The sequence below is a fragment of the Gracilinanus agilis genome, unplaced genomic scaffold, assembly GCF_016433145.1.
Source record: "Gracilinanus agilis isolate LMUSP501 unplaced genomic scaffold, AgileGrace unplaced_scaffold13156, whole genome shotgun sequence".
In the NCBI taxonomy this organism is placed as follows: domain Eukaryota; kingdom Metazoa; phylum Chordata; class Mammalia; order Didelphimorphia; family Didelphidae; genus Gracilinanus; species Gracilinanus agilis.
Genome location: NW_025343761.1, coordinates 1 through 2353, shown reverse-complemented (window position 1 = coordinate 2353; position 2353 = coordinate 1). Strand labels below are relative to the sequence as shown.

General features: G+C 58.6%; 1 protein-coding gene across 1 annotated transcript; it reads right to left on the bottom strand.

The window, feature by feature from the left end:
- Nucleotides 1–395: 395 nt before the first annotated feature.
- Nucleotides 396–2338, bottom strand: LOC123254029 (translation initiation factor IF-2-like). Its single transcript, XM_044683103.1, has 3 exons — nucleotides 1856–2338; nucleotides 1214–1327; nucleotides 396–577 (listed from the first exon to the last, which is right to left on the bottom strand). Exons 1-3 carry the CDS (start codon nucleotides 2336–2338, stop codon nucleotides 443–445), a joined length of 732 nt encoding a protein of 243 aa, XP_044539038.1. The 3' UTR covers nucleotides 396–442.
- Between the last annotated feature and the right edge of the window lie 15 nt (nucleotides 2339–2353).

Here is a 2353-nt window from a genome sequence, read left to right as displayed (position 1 = left end):
GTGAGGGGCCTAGTCCAAATTCTGTCATGTGAGAAACTCGTGGGAATTGGGAGCAAACTGTATTGCACTGTTTGAACCTAGAACTGGGTGGCTGGGAAACCAGACCACTTCTCTCTGCTGTCCTTAGCCGACGAGACCCAGTCAGATCCCAAGAATGACGGAAGGAGTTTTCTCATCTTTTTATATCTCGGCTGAAACCTGGCCCCATTCCAATCAACTGGTGATTGTTTCCATGTTCCTTTGTTTACAGACACCTGGGGAGGAATGGGATACTTTTTTTCCTAAATTCAGGGAATTGCACCAAAATCTGGCCTTAGAAGCTTACTAGCTATGTGACCCTGGACAAGTCACTATTTGCTTCAGTTTCCTTACTTGTCAAATGAGCTGGAGAAGGAAATGGCAAAGGATTCCAGTGTCTTGGCCAAGAAAAGCCCAAATGGGGTCACGGAGCATCAGCATGGCCGAAATGACTGAGTGGATGGAGACGACACACGGAGTCTCTGAAAGTTGCCCGCTCCTTTTCTTGGCCGTAGCTAATTGTTTGCATGTTGCCTCTCCCAGCAGACTTGGGGGTTCCCTGAGGAAAAGGACACCCTCTCTGGCTTTTCTTTCTATCCACGGTGCCACACACACACACACACACACACACACACACACACACACACAATCAGTGTGACCCTCTTAGGAATGTGTGGCTTTGGACTCTGAAAGTGCTCTCTGACTTCCACTGAGGAGGAGGCAGAGGCTGCTGCTGGGGGCCCATGGAAAGGAGAGCACAAGCGCTGCTCTGCCACTCTGGGGTTCTTTCCCTGAGCGTACATCATTTTCAAGCTTACCAGCTACCTTGTGTCCTGGAGAGTTCCTGGTGGCAGGAACAGAGACTGCCCATAGCCACCATGATAACCACCCGAAGGGGGATGGGCCCTCTCGCTGCCCTGGTGCCACAGGGAAAGGGAAGGGGAAATGTTTCTTCCTTACTTGATTTATGTCTGAGTCTTCAAGCGAGACATAACTAGACTTCCTATCACATCACCCCTCTGGGGGTTCAAATCCTTGGCACTCTGTCCCCCTCCTACTTCCCCAGTGTTCTCCACTCCAGCCCCTGCAATCCACGGATGCCAGATTACCATCAGTGCTAGGCCCTTCTCTTGCCTTGGCTCTCACTTACTGCTATTATGATGTGGGCAAAATGAACTCAGGGCGTGTCTTTTACCTTTCTTGGCACACAGTAGGTACTTGCTAAACGCGGACTGGCTTGACTCGGGGACGGTCTTTCCCCTCCGCGTGGCTTGGGAGCATCTCGGCAGCCTTTGGGTCCTGGGATCCTCTGGAAAGACGAAAAAGCATTCGATGCACGGGATTTGGAGTAGCGCTCGAAGAACCAGAACCCGAGGCGGGCTGGACAGCTCCATTGGCGGGCCACCGGCGACCCCTGCCGGGCCATCAGGGGAAGTGCAACAGAGGGGGGGCGCTGTGGGGGAGGGGTCCGGGGGCTGGGTGGAGGGACAGGCTGCTGGAATTTTCCATCCAACTGCCCTGCGCATGCCCAGCGAGCGCTAGCCCCCGCCCGCCCAACCGCCCGCCCGCGGCCACGTCAGAGCTGCCAGGGCAGGGTTTTCCGCAGTAGGCAGCAAGCGGTCTAAGAGGCCAGTCGCTTGGTGGCTCGCGGCCCCCCCCACGGCCCCGCGGGGCCTAGGCCACCTGCCTCCCCCCACCTCCCAGCCTTCTGTTTGTCCCAGGGGACGCGGGTGACTCGGGAAGAGCCAGAGCCTGGGGCTGCCGGCAACCCGAAGATCCACCGCCAGAATCCCAGCCTGCCGATGCCCACGGCGGAGGTGGTCATCCCGCCACCTACCTGTCCATCTGGGTGACGGCGGAGCCCGCCGCCGCCGCCGCCGCCGCCGAAGGGTCCGGAAGGGTCCGGCACAGGTGGGTTTTCCTGGCTGGCCTCCATGTGGCCAAGCTCCGGGCGCAAAGACCTCGCGGAAGGAACCAGGTAGGGGCCAATGGCGGGTGCGGAGGAGGAGGAGGGAAGAACAATGCTCAGGACTGGACAGGGGCTGGCGGGCTCTGGGGGCTTTTTCCCAGCCAGGAAAGCTGAGCCCGACCTTGCCCCCCGCCGCCGACTGAGCTCGGGGCAAGGCGAGGCTCCCGCAGGCAGCGGACAGAGGGAGGTGGGCAGGCGGGCGGGCAGCCCTTTCTTTCGTTGCTGGATCGAACGGGCAGACAACACCCCAAAATGGCGCCGGCCGGATCGTTCTAGAAAAAAAACAACCGCATTGAGTGACACGCTGTTGCCCCTTGTGGTGGCACGCAGAAGCATACGCCGTGTGCGCATGCCCCAGGAGCGCCT